Raw genomic sequence first — 19,853 nt, 5'->3', positions numbered from 1 at the left:
CGGGCCTGGCTGTCCGGCTCTCGCGCTCGGCCGCCGCCCGCTCCTATGGGGTCTTCTGCAAGGGGCTGACTCGCACGCTGCTCATCTTCTTCGACCTGGCGTGGCGGCTGCGCATCAACTTTCCCTACCTCTACATCGTGGCTTCCATGATGCTCAACGTCCGCCTGCAGGTGGGTGAGCCGTGCCCGCCCGGCCCCCGGCCCTCCCCGAGCGCCCGCCTCGCCAGCGGGATGCAAACGCCACGGCAGCTGCCACTGCCTGGAAGCTGAGTGTATGCCAAGCACCGTGCATTTTCCCGTGCGACCCCACTTTGGGGAGACCCACTAAGGTGGTCCTTATCCCCGTTCTGCAAACGCGGCACTGGGGGTCAGGTTAAGCGACTTGCCTTGGGGAACGTCCCGCAGCTCGGGAGGTGGGGTCCGAGATTGCATGGGCTGGAAGGGTGTGAAGAGGACCTTTACTAAATGTTGGGTGAATTTTCTAGTTCCGAAACTTTGCACCCCCACCCCTTTTTTTTTAATCGTAAAGACGGGGTTCTCGGCTGGGCGCGGTGGCTCACGCCTGTAATCCCAGCACTTTGGGAGGCTGAGGCGGGCGAATCACCTTAGGTCGGGAGATGGAGACCAGCCTGACCAACACGGAGAAACCCCGTCTCTACTGAAAATACAAAATTAGCCGGGCATGGTGGCGCATGCCTGTAATCCCTGCTACTCGGGAGGCTGAGGCGGGAGAATCGCTGGAACCCGGGAGGCGGACGTTGCGGTGAGTCCAGATCGCTCCATTGCGCTCCAGCCTGGGCAGCAAGAGGGAAACTCCGTCTCAAAAAAAAAAAAAGAAAAAAAAGGGTGTCGCTGTGTTGTCCAGGCTGGTCTCGAACTACTGGCCTCAAGAGATCCTCCCATCTTGGCCTCCTAGTGCTGGGATTATAGGCATGAGCCACCACATCTGGCTTGCAAAGACGTTTTATGTTATCTTTGAGGCTAAAAATGGATTGCAAGTTAACAGTGTTTTGATAAATGTACCTTACTTATTTTGGCCAGAGGTAGAACTGAGGTGTAAGGGTGAAGACTAGGGAAAATAAAGTGGGAGAGGTGGAAGCACAAAACTTTTCAGAGGCCTGGAACCATTCAGCTGATCCTAGAGTAGGCTCACACTGCAGCACCCTGGAGACCGCCTGTGCTATAAAAAATTGATATTTCCTTTTTTTTTTTTTTTTTTTTAATTTCTGAGACAGTGTCTCAGTCTTGCCCAGGCTGGAGTGCGGTGGCGCCATCTCGGCTAACTGCAGCCTCTGCCTCCGGAGTTCAAGTGATTCTTCTCAGCCTCCTGAGTAGCTAGGACTACAGGTGCCCACCACCACGCTGGGCTAATTTTTGTGTTTTTAAGTAGAGTTGGGTTTTCACCATGTTGGCCAGGCTGGTCTCAAACTCCTGACCTCAAGTGATCTGCCCGCCTTGACCTCCCAAAGTGCTGGGCTTACAGGCGTGAGCCACTGCGCCGGGCCTAGAGACTGATATTTCTACATCCCTTGAATTTCAGTTGCCTTTTTCTTTTTTCTTTCCTTTTTTGGTAGAGACAAGGTCTCGCTATGTTGCCAAGACTGGTCTCAAACTTCTGGTCTCAAGCAGTCCTCCTGCCTTGCCCTCCCAAAGCACTAGGATTACAGTCAGGACCCAGTGAGCCCGGCCTCAGATGACTTTTTCTAGTGGAAGGAAAAGTTGTCACCTCGAGAATTCTTTCTCGAAGAAAGGTGGCCAAGTACTGCACCCCTCTTGCATTCCATTTGCATACCTCTGTGATGAAGGAGGGACTTTTTGGGGAGGTCACAGTTGGACGGTACTTGGGTTACTCCCTGGCGTGCACAATGAACCAGTCTGAGCGGTAGTACCACCCAGTTGTGAGACACTGCAGGTGCCTTCCCTTCCTAACGTTGGTTTGGCCATATCCAAGTATGATCGTCCCAGTAGCGGGTCTTCAAGTGGCTGGTGCTTGACAGGTGATGGTAGTTAACATGAAACCTAACACCGGCTGTTGATCAAAATTGAGTGAAAGTGGCCGGGCACAGCAGCTCACTCCTGTAATCCCAACACTTTGGGAGGTCAAGGTGTGTGGGTCGCTTGAGCTCAGGAGTTTGAGACCACCCTGGGCTACATGGTAAAACCCTGTCTCTACTAAAATACAAAACAATTAGCTGGGTGTGGTGGCGGGGCAATGGCGGCGTGAGCCTGTAGTCCCAGCTACTTGGGGGACTGAGGTGGGAGGATCGCTTGAGTTTGGGAGGCAGAGGTTACAGTGAGCCGAGATTGTGTCACTGCCCTCCAGCCTGGGCGACAGTGAGATGCTGTCTCAAATAAATGAATAAATAAATGAGTTGAGATGAACTGGCCTCTTTATTTTGAGGTCCAAATTGAGGTACTTTCGTGTGAGCAAGGGCTTGTGGCATCCTGAAATGGTACCTGACGAGAGGGGTCAGAACCTCCAGCAAGTGGCTTGAATTGAGTGAAGGGTGCTGCTGGATCAGGTCAGGGGACTGGTAAACCAGAAGGCCTGTGACCTCCCCGGTTACCACCTTCGGAAATAGGGGCCTGGTGTTTGCCGGATCTAGTCAGCACCAAGAGAAATCAGAAATCAAGATTTTTAGATTGCCAATTCAGATTTTTGAAAAAGAAACTTTGGCTGGGCACGGTGGCTCATGCCTGTAATCCAGTATATTGGGAGGCTGAGGCAGGTGGATCACTTGAGGTCAGGAATTCAAGACCAGCCTGGACAACATGGCAAAACCCCATCTCTACTAAAAATCCAAAAATTAGGTGAGTGTGATAGTGCACGCCTGTATTCCCAGCTACATGGGAGGCTGAGGCAGGAGAATCACTTGAACCCAGGAGGTGGAGGTTCTAGTGAGCCAAGACCGTGGCACCGCCGCACTCCAGCCTGGGAAACACAGCAAAACTCCGTCTCAAAAAAAAAAAAAAAAACAAGCAAACAAAAAAACAGAATTTTTTTTTTTTTTTTTTTGAGATGGAGTCTTGGTCTGTCGCCTAGGCTGGAGTACAGTGGCGTGATCTCAGCTCACTTCAAGCTCCATCTCCTGGATTCATGCCATTCTCTTGCCTCAGCCTCCTGAGTAGCTGGAACTACAGGCACCCACCACCACGCCTGGCTACTTTTTTGTATTTTTTAGTAAAGACAGAGTTTTACTGTGTCAGCCAGGATGATCTCGATCTTCTGACCTCGTGATCCGCCCACCTTGACCTCCCAAAGTGCTGAGATTACAGGCGTGAGGCACCGCGCCCAGCCCAAAAAACAGATTAAAAAAAAAAAAACTTCGAGGGCAAAACAAAAAGTGTCTGCAGGCTGTATTTGGCCCCTGTACTCCCCTTTTTGAAACCTATTGTCTAGAGTAACATAATTTGCAGTCATTTGTAAAAATCGCAAAAACTACTGTAAGAGAAAACCTACTACATGATGCTGTTTTGGTGAAAATTGCTTTTTACCATTGAGAAATCTGCCTTTTTTATATATCCACTTCTCTATTTATAACCACCTCTCTAGTCTACCCTACTGTATCCATTTGCCGGGACTATTGAAGTATCTGCCATCTCCACCAAGCAGAGGCAACTTCTAAAAAACGTAAATCAGACTGAGGGTGTGGTGGCTCATGCCTATAATCCCAGCACTTTGGGAGACTGAGGTGGGAGGATCGCTTGAGCCCAGGAGTTCCAGACCAGCCTGGGCAACACAGCAAGACCCCAGTCTGTACAAAAACAAATTAGCCAGGTGTGGTGGTGTGTGCCTGTAATCCCAGCTACTCCGGAGGCAGAGGTGGGAGGATCGCTTGAGACAAGGAGGCCGAAGATGCAGTGAGCCTCGATCATGCCACCGCACACCAGCCTGGGCAACAGAGTGAGACTCTGTCTCTAAAATTAAACGACAACAAAAACACACACCCTCCCATAAATCTGATCATGTCATGTCTAAAAGAAAGCTGAACTCTGGCCGGGCGCGGTGGGATGTACGCCTGTAGGTCCCAGCACTTTGGGAGGCTGAGGCAGGCGAATCACCTGAGGTCAGGAGTTTGAGACCAGCCTGGCCAGCATGGTGAAACCCCATCTCTACTAAAAATACAAAAATTAGCCGGGCATGGTGACGTGTGCCTGTAATCCCAGCTACTTGGGAGGCTGAGGCAGGAGAATTACTTGAACCCTGGGAAGTGGAAGTTACAGTGAGCCAAGTTTGTGCCACTGCACTCTAGCCTAGGCAACACAGCAAGACTCCATCTCCAAAAAAAAAAAAAAAAATAGTAATAAGATTGAAAAAAGAATTATGTGGGCCAGGTGCAGTGACTCACCCCTGTAATCCCAGCACTTTGGGAGTCCGAGGTGGGAGGATCGCTTGAACTGAGGAGTTTGAGACCAGCCTGGGCAACATGACGAAACTCCATCTCTACAAAAAAAAAAAAAAAATACAAAAATTAGGTCGGTGTGGTGGTGCATGCCTATAGTCCCAGCTACTCAGGAGGCCGAGGTGGATCACTTGAGGCCAGAAGGTCGAGGAGGCAGTGAGCTATAATTGTGCCACTGTACTCTAGGCTGGGCAACAGAGCAAGACCTTGTCTCTAAAAAAAGAAAAAAGCGTGAAGATTGTAGGCTTGGGCTAGACCAAGTGCAGCGAGCAGCCACTTCACATCCTGGGTGTGGGGAGTGGGGTGTCTTTCTTCGGGACCGTGATATTTACCTCTGCTACTTTCAACTCCCCTGCCAGTTTTAGAGTTTTTGTTCATTTGTGAAAAACCACTAACTTACCGGATTTGAAGGTTTAATTTTTGTGGCTTTCTGGTAAAAGGAAGTGCAACAGGAAATAGTCTCTGAAGGAATAAAGGGGATAGCCCCACGCCGCCTTCTTCTTTTTTTATTTTTCCTTCGGAGCATGCTTTACTCTCACTTGAGGCCAGGAGCTTGAGAAGCCTGGGCAACATCGTGAGACGCCATCACTACGAAACATTAAAAATTAGCTGGATGTAGTGGTGCACACCTGTAGTCCCAGCTACTCGGGAGCTTGAGGTGGGAGGATCGCCTATTCCTGGAAGTTCAAGGCTGCAGGGAGCTCTGATCGCACCACTGCTCTCCAGCATGGGTGACAGAGTGAGACCAAAAAGAAAAAGCCAGGCCTGGCGCGGTGGCTCAAGCCTGTAATCCCAGCACTTTGGGAAGCCGAGACGGGCGGATCACAAGGTCAGGAGATCAAGACCATCCTGGCTAACCCGGTGAAACCCCGTCTCTACTAAAAAATACAAAAAACTAGCCGGGCGAGGTGGCGAGCGCCCAGCTACTCGGGAGGCTGAGGCAGGAGAATGGCGTAAACCCAGGAGGCGGAGCTTGCAGTGAGCTGAGATCCAGCCACTGCACTCCAGGCTGGGTGACAGAGCGAGACTCCGTCTCAAGAAAAAGCCATACCCATCGTCTTCATTGCAGGAATGTTAGAATCTGTTTCACGAGTAATGAGGCATAAAGAACTCCATTTTCCAAATGTATTTAGGGGGCCTCTCCCCCCCAGATCTCTAGTTTGTAGGGCAGTGGGGCGTTTTAAGGAGGTTAATACCTCATTGGGATGAAAGATGATTAAATGAGAAAATGATGCAGACAGTTATATACTGAGAATGGTGATGATTTTAAAATACTATTTGCAAGCAAGCCTTAGTCTCCTGGAGTTGTTAGCATCCTTCTTATTTATACAGAATCTGAAATACAAGGCAGTTAAACAGAATCAATACCAAATACTAAATTTAGTAAAAGCAAGATGAAAAATGGTACTGTGAATCTGCTATACTTTAACGAGTCATGCCAACAACTTTTCAGTTATGTGGCCTGTGGGAAGAATCAAGTGTTTCTTAGTCCTAGATCATATATATATGTATATAATTATTATTATTATTATTTTTTGGGATGGAGTTTCACTCTTGTCGCCCAGGCTGGAGTGCAATATCATGATTTCAGATTGGCCGGGCGCGGTGGCTCAAGCCTGTAATCCCAGCACTTTGGGAGGCCGAGACGGGCGGATCACGAGGTCAGGAGATGGAGACCATCCTGGCTAACACGGTGAAACCCCGTCTCTACTAAAAAATAAAAGAAAACTAGCTGGGTGAGGTGGCGGGCGCCTGTAGTCCCAGCTACACGGGAGGCTGAGGCAGGAGAATGGCGTAAACCTGGGAGGCGGAGCTTGCAGTGAGCTGAGATCCGGCCACTGCACTCCAGCCCAGGCAATAGAGCAAGACTCCGTCTCAAAAAAAAAAAAAAAAAAGATTTCAGATCACTGTGACCTCCGCCTCCGAGGTTCAAGTGATTCTCTTGCCTCAGCCTCGTGAGTAGCTGGGATTACAGGTGCCTGCCACCATGCCCAGCTAATTTTTGTATTTTTGGTAGAGATGGGGTTTCACCACGTTGGTCAGGCTGGTCTCGAACTCCTGACCTCAGGTGATCCACCCACCTCAGCCTCCCAAAGTGCTAGGATTACAGGCATGAGCCACTGCAGCTGGCCAATTTTTTTTTTTTCTTTTTCTTTCTTTCTTTTTTTTTTTTTTTGAGGAAGCGTCTTCCTCTGTCGTCCAGGCTGGAGTGCAGTGGTGCGATCATAGCTCACTACAGCCTCCAGCTCCCAGACTCAAACAATCCTCCCACTTCAGCCTTCTGAGTAGCTGGGGCTACACGCATGCGCCACCATGCCTGGTTGGTTTTTTCATTTTTTGTCTAGACGGGGTCTCACTATGTTGTCTAGGCTGGTCTTGAACTCCTAGCCTCAACTAATCCTCCTGCCTCAGCCTCCCAAAGTGCTGAGATTACAAGTGTGAGCCATCATACCTGGCCCTCCTTAGTCTTTTGTTTTTGTCTTTTATGTGTTTTTATGTTGGACTTTTTGGTTGCTTTCACTTTTTGGCTAATGTGAATAATGCTACTACGAACATTTGCATGTAAGCTTTGTGTGGACATCGGTTTTTATTTCTCTTGCATGTATACTTAGAGCAGAATTGCTGGATCATATGTAACTCCTCTTTAACCATTTCAAAAAGATCACTTTTTTTTGAGACAGAGTCTCATTCTTTCGCCCAGGCTGGAGTGCAATGGCACGATCTTGGCTCGCTGAAATCTCCGCCTTCCAGGTTCAAGCGATTCTCCTGCCTCAGCCTCCCGAGTAGCTGGGATTACAGGTGCCCGCCACCATGCCCAGCTAAATTTTGTATTTTTAGTAGTGACGGAGTTTTGCCATGTTAGCCGGGCTGATCTCGAACTCCTGGGCTCAAGTGATCCACCTGCCTCGGCCTCCAAAGTGCTGGGATTACAGGCATAAGCCACCGTGCCCGGCCTGAAGTTCGTTTTTATGTAGCCAAAGTTTAACAGTCTTTTCTGACATTTGGTTTTTGTCAGCGGTAGAAAGGTCTTCCTAACTCTAATGATAAAACGAATTCACCTGTATTTTATCCTGATACTCCTATGTCATTTTTTAACTTTCAAATATGATGTAATTTGGAGTTTATCCTGGTATGTGATGGGTGGGATGCAGACTGATCTTTCTGCAAACAGTACTGCAATGAAACACTGTGTGCCTGTGGCATTTTTTGTCTTTTTATGTTGGTTCACTAGAAAGCAAGCTTTAAGGCTGGGTGCAGTGGTTCATGCCTGTAATCCTAACAATTTGGGAAGCCAAGGTGGGAGGATCACTTGAGCCCACGAGTTTGACACCAGCCTGGACAACACTGTGAGATGCTGTTTCTTTTTTCTTTTTCTTTTTTTTTTTTTTGAGATGGAGCCTCGCTCTGTCACCCAGGCTGGAATGCAGTGGCAGGATCTTGGCTCACTGCGACCTCCGCCCCCCAGGTTCAAGCAATTCTCCTGCCTCAGCCTCCCAAGTAGCTGGGTCTACAGGCACCCACCACCACGCCCAGCTAATTTTTGTATTTTTAGTAGAGACAGGGTTTCACCATATTGGCCAGGCTGGTCTCGAACTCCTGACCCCGTGATTCGCCTGCCTCAGCCTCCCAAAGTGTTGGGATTACAGGCGTGAACCACTGCTCCTGGCCAGACACTTGTTTCTATAAGACAGAAAGAGAGAGAGAAGGAGAAAGTAAGAAAGAATAAAAAAAGAAAAGAAAGAAAATAAAGCTTTAAGAAGACACTGTCTGCTTGGTATACCAACCTAATACCAGCACCTAGAACAGCACCTGGCTTAGGGTAGGGGCTTAATGAAGGATTGCTCATTGAATGTGTGGCAGAAAATTTTTTTTTTTTTTTTTTAGAGACGGAGTCTCGCTCTGTCGCCCAGGCTGGAGTGCAGTGGTGCTATCTTGGCTCACTGCAAGCTCCGCTTCCTGGGTTCCCGCCATTCACCTGCCTCGGCCTCCCCAGTAGCTGGGACTATAGGTGCCCACCACCATGCCCGGCTAATTTTTTGTATTTTTGTTGGGGCTGGGTTTCGCTGTGTTAGCCAGGATGGTCTTGATCTCCTGACCTCATGATCCACCCGCCTTGGCCTCCCAAAGTACTGGGATTACAGGCATGAGCCACTACACCCAGCCAAAAATCTTTAGAATCTTGAATCAGAGGTTTTCAGCACTTGTAATTTTTTTTTTTTTTTTGAAATGGAGTCTTGTTCTTGTTGCCCAGGCTGGAATGCAATGGTGTGATCTCAGCTCACTGCAGCCTCCACTTCCTGGGTTCAAGTAATTCTCCTACCTTAGCCTCCTGAGCAGCTGGGATTACAGGTGGCTACCACCATGCCTGGGTAATGTTTGTATTTTTAGTAGAGACAGGGTTTCACCATGTTGGCCAGACTGGTCTTGAACCCCTGACCTCCAGTGATCCACCTACCTTGGCCTCTCAAAGTGCTGGGATTATAGGTGTGAGCCACCACACCTGGCCATCAGGTGTGATTCAGACGTGCCAAGTGGCGCGTAGCAGGAACTCAGTGATGTTAGTGTGTTCCTTGTGATCATGATTCAGCTTAATTTAGAAGCTATGCGGTCATTCCTGTTTCTCCTCCTCTGGGCTGTGTGGAAATTTGGGGATTTGTTTCTGCTGCCTCCAGTCTGATCATTTGGGCCATGAGCACAGTGAGTTAAGGTATGCTAGTGTTCATACCTGAGGGGTGTGGAACCAGCCCATCTGGGAGCATGTGTGAGCTCTCCTTGCGTGCAGGAGCCCCTCAAGGCCCACCGTTTCCCTGCTGGTTTTAGCTGTGTCTTCTCCCCTTTGGGACTAGCCTTGCCAGCCCTCTTTCAGAAACATTGGGGCCAAGATATTTTTAGTTTACAAAGCAACAGCACCGTCATGCCCTGGAGGCCGGGAATAGCTCGGGTGAGGGAAGGTGAGGGTACAGGCACCCACGAGGGCAGCAGCTAAGTGGGTCAGGCCATTGTAGTCCGGCAGGTCAGCTGCCCAGATGGGCAGGGATCTGCGAGGAAGGTGACCGCTCCTGTTGTGATGAGGATCGGGTATACCTGGGCAGCCTCGTTTCCCCTGGCACGGCGCCCCTGTGACCTCCCGGGCTTCATGTTCAGCCTTTGTCATCTTCGGTGGGAGGCAGAGGGAGGTGTAGGCTGCAGGATTTACCCTCTGAAACCCAGGGCTGCACTTTATTCATCCTGAACCGTGCTTTCTTGAAGTTCAGAATAAGACTCCTTCCCTCATTCTGGTGGTCTCCGCTTTGGTAGCTACCTTTGTTGGTAATAACATCATTTACACTGTTTTTTAAATTTTGTAGAATTAACATGGCATGAGAAGGCCAAAAAGAGCTGATTTTGTATACACTTAGGCATACTTTATCTGGTACAATATATCTCTAGCATACTGAGCATAAACTATGAAAAAACCCATAAATGACTTAAATATGCCTAGAAATTATTTAGAAGTTATTTGTGACCCTCAGAATACAGGAAATATGTTTAACAGTCTAATATCAGAAGAGGTTAGTTGAGGACTCTGAGCCAAAATGTTTTTGATAACTTATTGAAGTCTTTTTGTGACTGGGCACGGTAGTTCACACCTGTAATCGCAGTACTTTGGGAGGCCAAGGCAGGTGGATCACCTGAGGTCAGGAGTTCGAGAGCAGCCTGGCCAAACAAAACCCTGTCTCTACTAAAAATGCAAAAATTAGCTGGGCGTGGCAGCTGGCGCCTGTAGTCCCAGCTACTTGGGAGGGTGAGGCAGGAAAATTGCTTGAACCCAGGAGGTGGAGGTTGCAGTGAGCCAAGATTGCGCCACTGCACTCCAGCCTGGGTGACAGGGCAAGACTCTGTCTCAAAATAAATAAACAAACAGATAAATAACCCATTGAAATCTTTTTGATAAGAGAATTAGTTTATTACTGAATACTAAAGTACTAGAAGAACTTCAGGGCACAGTTTATTCTATCATGATTGAATACATGATTACCTTATTAAATGAATGATTTTTTTCATGTTTCTGAGTTATAAAATAAGTGATTATTAACGGTACTTTATACTGTGTTAGTTTGCTAAGGAAAATGAAAAAAATAAAAATGATACCTTATTTAAAGTACTTTAACACAATTCTACAAATGTTTCACCTTTCTGAATAATGCTAAGTCCTTGTACAAGGACTTACTAAAAATGGTTAGAAACTAATTTTTCTGAGCGCTGTCCCATATTCTATGACCTGTTTTTCTTGAGAATTAAAATACTGGTTGGGTGCAGTGGCTCCCACCTGTAATCCCAGCACTTTGGGAGGCTGAGGCGGGCGGATCATCTGAGGTCAGGAGTTAGAGACCGGCTTGGCCAGCGTGGTGAAACCTCATCTCTACTCAAAATACAAAATTAATGGGCTGGCAAGGCTAGTCCCAAAGGGGAGAAGACACAGCTTAAACCAGCAGGGCCATGGTGGCATACACCTGTAGTCTCAGCTACTTGGGAGGCTGAAACAGGAGAGTCACTTGAGCGCAGGGAGCAGAGGCTGCAGTGAGCCGAGATTGCGCCACTGCATTTCAGCCTGGGCGAGACCGAGTGAGACTCCATCTCAAAAACAAAGAATTAAAATACCTATTTCAATATATATTGAAATATATTTAGGAATTCTTCCATTTAAGGATAATGTTCATTCTTAGCACATTTTCACCAGCAAAATAAATGTAAGATTTGAAAGAATACGGCCAGGGATGGTGGCTCACGCCTGTAATTCCAGCACTTTGGGAGGCTGAGGTGGGTGGATCGCTTGAGCCCAGGAGTTCAAGACCAGCCTGGGACATGGCAAAACATTGTCTCTACAAAAAATACAAAAAATTAGCTGGGTGTGGTGGCACACACCTGTGGTTCCAGCTACTTGGGAGGCTAAGGTGAGGTGATGGGTCCCAAGCTTGAGGAAGTTGAGGCTGCAGTGAGCCATGATTGTGCCATTGCACTGCAGCATCTTTCTTTCTTTCTTTTTTTTGAGACGAAGTCTTGCTCTGTCTCTCAGGCAATGGTGCCATCTTGGCTCACGGCAGCCTCTGCTTCCTGGGTTCAAGTGATTCTCGTGTCTCAGCCTCCTGACTGACTAATAGCTGGGATTATAGGCACATGAAACCATACCCAGCTAATTTTTGTATTTTTAGTAGAGATGAGGTTTCACTGTGTTGGCCAGGCTGGTCTCAAACTCCTGACCTCAAGAGATCTGCCCGCCTTGGCCTCCCAAAGTATTGGGATTACAGGTGTGAGCCACCGTGCCTGGCCTGTAGTCTTTTATATGGCTCATATATATACAGCTTTTTCTTTTCTTTTTCGAGTCTCAGTCTTGCTCTATTGCGTAGGCTGGAGTATAGTGGTATGATCACAGCTTACTGCAGCCTTGAGCTCCCAGGCTCAAGCAGTCCTTCCCCACCTCAGCCTCTCAAGTGACGGGGACTACAGGTGTGCACCACCACACCCAGTTAATACTTTTAATTTTTTTTTTTTTTTTTTTTTGAGGCAGAATATTGCTCTGTCGCCCAGGCTGGAGTGCAGTGGTGCTATCTTGGCTCACTGTAACCTCCACCTCCTGGGTTCAAACGATTCTCCTACCTCACCCTCCCGAGTAGCTGGGACCACAGGCACACACCACCATGCCCGTTAATTTTTGTATTTTTAGTAGAGACGGGGTTTCACCTTGTTGGCCAGGCTGATCTCAAACTCCTGTCCTCAAGTGATCCACCCGTCTTGGCCTCCCAAAATGCTGGGATTACAGGTGTGAGCCACTGCTCCCAGCCACTCTTTTAAATTTTTTTTGTAGAGACAGGGTCTCGCTGTGTTGCCCAGGCTGGTCTCAAACCCCTGGGCTCAAGCCATCCTTCTGTCTGTGCCTCCCAAAGTTTTGGGATTACAGGTGTGAGCCACTGCACCTGGCCTGGTTCAAATATATTTTAATGAATTATATAGAATAATGATCACAATTCTATCAGTAAAAATTTTTGAGCATGTCCCACAAGATATATATAAGTATTCATAAAGTATATATTTTGCTCGCTCAGAATATGGCACATATTATAAAACATAGAAAATGTTAAAAGGGAGAAGAAGAATGAAATAGACCAAGACATTCTAATATTTTCTCCTACATTAACAATGGCTAGGCTGGGTGCTGTGGCTCATACCTGTAGTCCCAACACTTTGAGAGGCTGAGGCAGGCAGATCACCTGAGGTCAGGAAGTCAAGACCAGGCTGGCCAACATGGCAAAACCCCATCTCTACTAAAAATACAAAAATTAAAATTAGCCAGGCATGGTGGTGGGTGCTTGTAATCCCAGCTACTCAGGAGGTTGAGGCAGGAGAATCACTTGAACCCAGGAGGCGGAGGATGCAGTGAACCTAGATTGCACCATTGCACTCCAGCCTGGGCAACAAGAGTGAGACTCCATCTCAAAAAAAAAAAAAAAAAAAAAATTAGTTGCACACGGTGGTGTGGGTGCCTGTACTCCCAACAACTTGGGAGGCTGACACAGGAGAATCGCTTGAACTCAGGAGGCGGAGGTTGCAGTGAGCTGAGATTGCACCACTACGGTCCAGCCTGGGTGACAGAGTGAGACTCCGTCTCAAAAAATAAAAACCCTGGCCGGGCGCAGTGGCTCACGCCTGTAATCCCACCACTTTGGGAGGCCAAGGTGGGCGGATCACCTGAGGTCAGGAGTTTGAGACCAGGCTGATCAACATGGAGAAACCCCGTTTGTACTAAAAATACAAAATTAGCCAGCCGTGGTGGCGCATGCCTGTAATCCCAGCTACGCAGGACGCTGAAGCAGGAGAATCAATTGAACCCAGAAGGTGGAGGTTGCAGGGAGTCGAGATCGTGCCATTGCACTCCAGCCTGGGCAACAAAGTGAAACTCCATTTCAAAATAACTAACTAACCAACCAGGCCGGGCGCGGTGGCTCACACCTGTAATCCTAGCACTTTGGGAGGCCGAGGCAGGTGGATTGCCTGAGCTTAGGAGTTTGAGACCAGCCTGGGCAACTAGTGGAACCCCATCTCTACCAAAATACAAAAAATTAGCCAGGCGTGGCAGTGTGCACCTGCAGTCCCAGGTACTCGGGAGGCTGAGGCAGGAGAATTGTTGAACCTGGGAGGCGGAGGTTGCAGTAAGCTGTGATCCTGCCACCGCACTCCAGTCTGGGTGACAGAGCAAGACTCCATCTCTTAAAAAAAAAGAAGAAGTTGTTGGTGGCGTTACCCCATTTTAACAACTCTGGACTAGAAGATTGTGTAAAGTTTTTCAGAGTTTCTATAGCTAATTATTTTGTGCAAGAAGCAGATCTGACCACTCTCTTTTGTTTGAGACATTCAACTCAGCTGGCTTCTTCTGGGACACTGAATTTTCCTGATATGCTTGGGGTCTTTCTCCTTGGTGTCTGTGGTGAGCCCGCCCCACCTGGTGTGTCTGTCTTGGTGTTCCTGGCCTTCTGTAGCACTTTCTGTCTTTGTCCCTTGACATGTTCTACCAGGGCCATCATTTTATCTCCCTCTCAGAAGCTGGCGACTTCTGGATCTAGGTCCCCAGCTCTGACACCTGTCTTGAGCTAGGACTTTTATGACTCCAACTGCTTACCAAAGTTGCACAGTCAAACTCTGTGTGTACCAGTCTGCACTTAACTTTCCTCTGGACCTGCTGCTGCTCCCATTTCCAGTTAATGACACTTTCATCACCCAGAATTGAAAGTCAGAAGCCTGTGAGTCTTCTCGCCTCCTTCTGCATTGAATCAGTCACCAACTTTATTCTTATTTTTAAATTTTTATTTATTTATTTGTTTGAGACAGAGTCTCGCCCTGTTGCCTAGGCTGGAGTGCAATGGCGCGATCTCAGGTCACTGCAACCTCTGCCTGTGGGGCTCAAGCTGTTCTCCTGCCTCACCCTGCCAAGTAGCAGGGACTACAGGCATGTGCCACCACACCCAGCTAATTTTTGTATTTTTAGTAGAGATGGGGTTTTACCATGTTGTTCAGGCTGGTCTTGAACTCCTGACCTCAGGTGATCCACCCATCTCGGCCTCCCAAAGTGCTGGGATTACAGGCCTGAGCCACTGCACCCAGCCAGTCAACAACTTTTTAAAAATACTTTAGCAAGGCACGGTGATACACACCTGTAATCCCAACTACTTGGGAGGCTGACGCGGGAGGATCACTTAAGAGGCCAGGAGTTCGAGACCACTCTGGGCAATATGGGGAGACCCTGTCTCTACCAAAAAAAAAACCAAAAACCTGTTCAATTCACCCACTTGGATCTCTTCGAATTGCACTTTCCTTTCTTGCTCTAGAGCTTTGTGATAAACTTCCGTTCCTGCTCTGATTAAAAAAAATTTGCCAGGTGTGGTGGTGCCTGCCTGTAGTACCAGCGACACAGGAGGCTGAGTTAGGAGGATTGCTTGAGCCCAGAAGTTCAAGGCTGCAGTGAGTTGTGATCATGCCATTGTCCTCCAGCCTGGGTGGCAGAGTGAGACCTTGTCTCAAAAACAACAACAATATGAAACTTCAGTCTGTCCCTCCTTATGATCACAGCCTTCTTTCTTTCCTTTTCCTGCTGTATGGAATAGCCTCCTAACTGGTGTGTCTATTCTGAACCATCTCCAGTCTGTCCATCACAGTGCAGCCAGAATAATTCATCTGAAATGCAAATCCAACCATCCTGTCCTTGCTGAAGCTTCCCGGCTAGCTCCCATCACCGGCTCCCTGTGACATGGCCCAGGGCCTCTTTCTCTAAACTCTCCCTGCTTTCTCCTTCAGCCTCCAATAATAATTGCATCCTTCATTTTCTCCCCAGTGTTTTTTATTTATTTATTTTTTATTTGAGATGGAGTCTTGTTCTGTTGCCAGGCTGCAATGCAGTGGTGGGATCTTGGCTCACTGCAACCTCCGCCTCCCGAGTTCACACAATTCTCTTGCTTCAGCCTCCCTAGTAGATGGGATTACAGGCATCTGCTACCGCGCCTGGCTAAGTTTTGTATTTTTAGTAGAGACAGGGTTTCACCATGTTGACCAGGCTCGTCTCGAACTCCTGACCTCATGATTCACCCGTCTTGGCCTCCCAAAGTGCTGGGATTACAGACATGAGCCACTGTGCCTGGCCAAAATTTACAACAAATCTTAATGCAATTATACATCCATGTAGCATCAAGAGTCTCCTAGTTCCATAAGATTAGAGAAACAGCAGTTTCCTACCTGCATTTCTCCATCCCCATCAGCCACTTTCAGCTGTAGCTGATCCTTTCAGTGTTGCTGCTTTTTAATTTTAATTTTTTTTTTTTTTTGAGACAGGGTCTGACTCCATCGCCCAGGTCAGAGGGCAGTGACTCGATCTCAGCTCACTGCAACCTCTGCCTCCCAGGCTTAAGCGATCCTCCCACATCAGCCTCCTGAGAATCTGGGACTATAAGCTGAATTTACAGGTGTGAGCCACCACGCCTGGCTGAGGGTGGGGGTGATTTTTAAGTGAACACATCATGTGTCAAAATTAGATTTAATTTGTCACTTAATAAGGAAACTAATATGATGTTATAACCAGTTTAAAGGAAAATTCAGGGAACACTCAAAAGTGAATTTACAGATAGATGTAAAGCTGGCCAGTATCCATAGGGCAGTGATCAGTACATTCCATGAGACTCATTAGTCTAATGAAACTAATCAGATTGTTTTCTTTGGACAGGAACTTGTTTGTCTTACTCTTAAGGTTTTTGGCAAATGACAGAGTTGTAAAGCAACTCAGAGACAATGAAGGTGCTGGTCCCGATAAAATTACATAACCCGAAGGATGCACTGGGTAGCATGCCCAATCATCGAATTTTTTTGTTCATTTCAAAGCCTTTTTGCAATTTTTTTTTTTTCCTGAGATGGAGTCTCATTATCTTGCCCAGGCTGGAGTGCAGTGGCATGATCTCAGCTCACTGCAACTTCCACCTCCTGGGTTCAAGCGATTTTCCCACCTCAGCCTCCTGAGTAGCTGGGATTACAGACGCCTACCACCATACCCGGCTAATTTCACTTGGCCAACATGGTGAAATGTCATCTCTACTAAAAATACAAAAACCAAATTACCTGGGTGTGGTAGCAGGCACCTGTAATCCCAGCTACTCGGAAAGCTAAGGCAGGAGAATCACCCGAACCCGAGAGGTGGAGGTTGCAGTGAGCCGAGATCGTGCTGTTGCACTCCAGCCTAGGCAACAAGAGCGAAACACGGTCTCAAAAAAAAAGAAAAAAGAAAAACTCTATTATTTGCTAATTTGAGGGTGGGGAACTAAGCCCACAAAATGTTCTCTACCAGGCCGGGCGTGGTGGCTCACTCCTGTCATCTCAGTACTTTGGGAGGCCGAGGCGGGTGGATCATGAGGTCAGGAGATCAAGACCATCCCAGCTAACTTGGTGAAACCTCATCTCTACTAAAAATACAAAAAACTAGCGGGCGTGGTGGCACGCGCCTGTCACCCAGCGTGGATGACAGAGCAAGACTCTGTCTCAAAAAAAAAAACAAAAACCATAAATATGGCCGGGCGTGGTGGCTCACACCTATAATCCCAGCACTTTGGGATGCTGAGGCAGGTGGATCACTTGAGGTCAGGAGTTCAAAACCAGCTTTACCAATATGGTGAAACCCTATGGAGACTGTCCTAAAGATCTTAGTGTTTGTTAGGAAATATTTGGTGGGTGTAGATGCTCTTAAGACCCATATGTCGGCCGGGCGCAGTGGCTCACGCCTGTAATCCCAGCACTTTGGGAGGCCGAGGCAGGCGGATCACCTGAGGTCAGGAGTTAGAGACCAGCCTGACCAACATGGCGAAACCCCGTCTCTACTAAAAATACAAAAATCAGCCGGGTGTGGTGGCAAGCGCCTATAATCGCAGCTACTTGGGAGGCTGAGGCGAGAGAATCGCTTGAACCTGGAAGGTGGTGGTTGCAGTGAGCCGAGATCGCGCCACTGCACTCCAGCCTGGAGGACAGAGCGAGACTCCGTCTCAAAAAAAAAAAAAAAAAAGACCCATATGTCTTCATTTTAGAACTTAAATTTGATTCCCTTTCCTAGGTTCATATTGAGATCCATTGAAGGCCCTCCCGGACTGACGAAGGCGTGACCTCAGGCCCACCGCATCCAAGAACACGAAGCATGAGGGACAGAAGGGGGTCCCTCGGCACCTGCCTAGCACAAGTGCAGCAGGCCGGAGGAGGTGACTCGAACAAACTGTCATACAGCCTTAAGAAAAGAATGCCGACGGAGGGCCTTTGGCCTGCAGATGCACCCTCCTGGATGAATAAGCCTGTGGTTGATGGAAATTCACAGAGTGAGGCATTATCACTGGAAATGAGAAAGGATCCGAGCGGGGCTGGCCTCTGGCTTCACGGTGGTGGCCCAGTGCTTCCATACGTGAAAGAATCAGTAAGAAGAAATCCAGCCTCAGCAGCCACTCGGAGCACAGCCGTGGGTTTGCTCCCTGCTCCAACAGAGTGTTTTGCTCAGGTGGCCTGCAGTGGTGTTGAAGCTCTGGAGTGGGACTGGCTTGGAGGAGGGGCCAGGACCACTGACGGCCACAGAGGACAGTGCCCCAAAGGAGAGCCTCGGGTGTCACGACTGCTACGCCATAAAAAACTGCCGGAAATGGGAAGTTTTCAGGATGACCCACCAAGTGCTCTTCCCAAGGGTCTGGGCTCTGAGTTGGAACCCTCTTGCCTGCACTCCGTCCTGTCTGCAACACTGCACGCGTGTCCCGAAGTGCTCCTGAATGATGAGACAAAACGAGTTTTCCTTGACCGTTTAAAGCCCATGTTTTCAAAGCAAACGATGGAATTCAAGAAAATGCTTAAAAACACCTCGGATGGTCTGCAGATAACACTGGGGTTACTGGCTCTGCAGCCTTTTGAATTAGCAAATTCATTATGCCATAGTTAAGGTACAAGCAGAACAATACAAATAGATTAATTTTAAGAGTTGTCTTAGAATGATTTCTTTCGCAGTAAGTCTGGATGCAAACTGTGCAGCCCTTAGGTTCCTGCTGTAGTTTGTACGACCCGGCAGACTTAAAATAAATTGAGTTTAAATTCAAAGCCGGTTGATGCGGAAGGACATTTTTTAGCATGTGTTAAATTGTGCTTTAAAAGACTTATAAAGAGTTGGGAAACATTTCAGGAGATGATCATAGCCTGTATAAGTATCAGATTAGAACATACGGATTTACCATGAAGTTCTGTCTTCAACACCCATTCTAAAGGGCTACTGTCCCAAATCCTGTGTGTCCCTTCGGCTTGTCGATCACCCAATGGAAATGGACACTCGTAAAGTCTACACCGCTGTACTTGGCGTTAAATCTTGTTGAATTTGTGGTAAGCTGTTATCATTTCTACATTTTGTAGAATGATTTTGGTCTGCAGCAACATTCGATCTCACTTCTCACACCCCTTTCCTTCCACTTGAAATGCAATGTAGACAGAGGCCCTGTGGTGAAAGTTGCAATATTAAGTTTACCTTTAGAAGATCCCTTCTCACACTTGGAACCCTGGCAGTGTTACCTTAAACAAGAATGAGCTCGGGAAAAAAGTAACACAGTTACAGAGAGGCAAATCGAGTTATTTCCCTCATTAAAAGTTTCCCAGATTCTAGGAATTGCAGTATCTTGTAACCTAAAAATTTTCCAGTTGACTTTTTTTGTTGTCTGTTGATGACTTTAATAAAGGTCATTTAAGGGCGTAAGTTTTTAAAGACTCCCAAAGTGAGACTTAACCATTTTCGGGATTATTGATTGCATATACCAGTTTATGTTGTGTGCTGAATTACTATGCCATGTGCTATTTTAGTGTTTGGGGAAAATGAAAAATAAAATTTGTTCTTTAGCTTAATAAATATGTCTTATTTTATATGTGTGGTCTTGGTTCTTCTTGTGTTTTTATTAATGCCGTTGTCGTCCTGATAGTTTTTATTATTTGAGACAGGGTCTTGCTCTGGCACCCAGGCTGGAGTGCAGTGGTGTGATCATAGCTTACTATAACCTTGAACTCCTGGGCTCCAGTGATCCTCCACCTCAGCCACCTAAGTCGCTAGGACTACAGTTGCATGCCACTGTGAACTTTTTTTTTTTGACACGGAGTCTTGCTCTGTCGCCCAGGTGTGCAGTGGGCCTGATCTTGGCTCACTGCAAGCTCCGCCCCCCCGGGTTCATGCCATTCCCCTGCCTCAGCCTCCCAAGTAACTGGGACTACAGACGCTCCCCACCACGCTGGCTAATTTTTTGTATTTTTTAGTAGAGACGTGGTTTCACCGTGTCAGCCAGGATGGTCTCAATCTCCTGACTTCGTGATCTGCCCACCACGGCCTCCCAAAGTGCGGGGATTACAGGCATGAGCCACCGTGCGCCACCTTTTTTTTTTT

At 47.7% G+C, this 19,853-nt stretch overlaps 1 protein-coding gene across 1 annotated transcript; it reads left to right on the top strand.

Annotated features, from left to right (window-relative positions):
- FAM220A (family with sequence similarity 220, member A) lies at nt 1-19,344 on the top strand. Its single transcript, XM_011996660.1, has 2 exons — nt 1-170; nt 17,520-19,344. The coding sequence occupies exon 2, from the start codon at nt 17,601-17,603 to the stop codon at nt 18,378-18,380; it is 780 nt and encodes a 259-aa protein (XP_011852050.1). The 5' UTR covers nt 1-170; nt 17,520-17,600; the 3' UTR covers nt 18,381-19,344.
- The last annotated feature ends 509 nt before the right edge of the window (nt 19,345-19,853 follow it).

The sequence above is a fragment of the Mandrillus leucophaeus genome, unplaced genomic scaffold, assembly GCF_000951045.1.
Source record: "Mandrillus leucophaeus isolate KB7577 unplaced genomic scaffold, Mleu.le_1.0 Scaffold521, whole genome shotgun sequence".
NCBI classification, from domain to species: Eukaryota; Metazoa; Chordata; class Mammalia; order Primates; family Cercopithecidae; genus Mandrillus; species Mandrillus leucophaeus.
Note: the sequence above shows the minus strand (reverse complement) of the source record. Positions and strands in the feature narration are given on the sequence as shown.

Excerpts from the sequence above, each read along its gene's own strand:
- FAM220A (XM_011996660.1), top strand. The coding sequence starts at position 17,601 with ATGAGGGACAGAAGGGGGTCCCTCGGCACCTGCCTAGCACAAGTGCAG.